This window comes from Gavialis gangeticus, unplaced genomic scaffold, assembly GCF_001723915.1.
Source record: "Gavialis gangeticus isolate Ggan-Ray unplaced genomic scaffold, GavGan_comp1, whole genome shotgun sequence".
NCBI lineage: Eukaryota > Metazoa > Chordata > Crocodylia > Gavialidae > Gavialis > Gavialis gangeticus.
The window spans coordinates 56,486,201-56,487,129 of NW_017728994.1; the positions used below are offsets into that span (position 1 = coordinate 56,486,201).

At 40.3% G+C, this 929-nt stretch overlaps 1 protein-coding gene across 2 annotated transcripts in view; it reads left to right on the forward strand.

Annotated features, from left to right (window-relative positions):
* TDRD1 (tudor domain containing 1) overlaps nucleotides 1-929 on the forward strand; it is an 85,399-nt gene that overhangs the window by 50,422 nt on the left and 34,048 nt on the right. For both annotated transcript variants that reach the window (XM_019502860.1, XM_019502861.1), the window contains exon 13: nucleotides 211-318. In XM_019502860.1, coding sequence (XP_019358405.1) covers nucleotides 211-318 — 108 coding nt within the window. The remainder of the gene's footprint in view (nucleotides 1-210; nucleotides 319-929) is intronic.

Consider the following 929-nt stretch of genomic DNA (forward strand, 5'->3'; position numbering starts at 1 on the left):
ATACTACAGACAGTCCATAAAATGTCTGCAGAATTACAAATAATTCTGCTTTTGAGCACTAAAAATACTTTATTCTTGATGCACAATATTATGTTATGGTTAAGTTAAATTTTATATAATGTTATCTTTTATATATAGCGATAAAGGATTTATATTGTAATGCTTGTCTAACAAATGAATTAATGTACGTTTTCCCAAAACTATCAACAGGCCAACTTGCTGAGCTTCAGGCAACCCTATGTGAATACTGTAACAAAATTCCTAGTACCCTAGACTTCCGTCCAGCTGTTGGTGATGTCTGTTGTGCTCAGTTCACAGGTAAAAGAGGAAGGAAAGAATGCTTCTCAGAAGTTAATAGTCCTTTTTTAAATTTGCCTTGTATCGCATACGTAAGCTAAAACTTCAAAGGATTTCTAAACCAATTTAAATTGGTTAAAACAAAGGGGGTTTTCATTAATTCAGTTTTAAATCTCTTAGAAGCCCAGTAATCTTCTACAGGTTTCTAATCACTTTGCTCCTGTCCAATTTATCTGTGGACAAAATTGTCAGCGATAGCAGTGACTTTGACCGGCACTGATGGAACGTGTAGCCACACCAGGCAAATGGGTAGTTCTAGACAAATTGTTGGGTAGAACTACATTTAGGAAGACCACAGAAAAACTAAGCTGAGGTGAGAAGGAGAGAGCTAGGCATGCACTGATAAAGATTTTTCTGGCTGATACCAATGGCCAATTATTAACCAGCCATATCGGTCAATACCGATCGAAAAAAGCTGATATGCAATCTGGCAGCTTGGAGAGCAGCATCCAGCCAGTAAGTCTGTTGGGGGAAGGGGAGAAGAGGCTGTGGGGTGGGGGGTACAGATCGAGGCTGTCATGGTGAGGGAGGGAGCGGGCCAGAGACAAGTGCTGGTACTGCCCAGTTGGGGC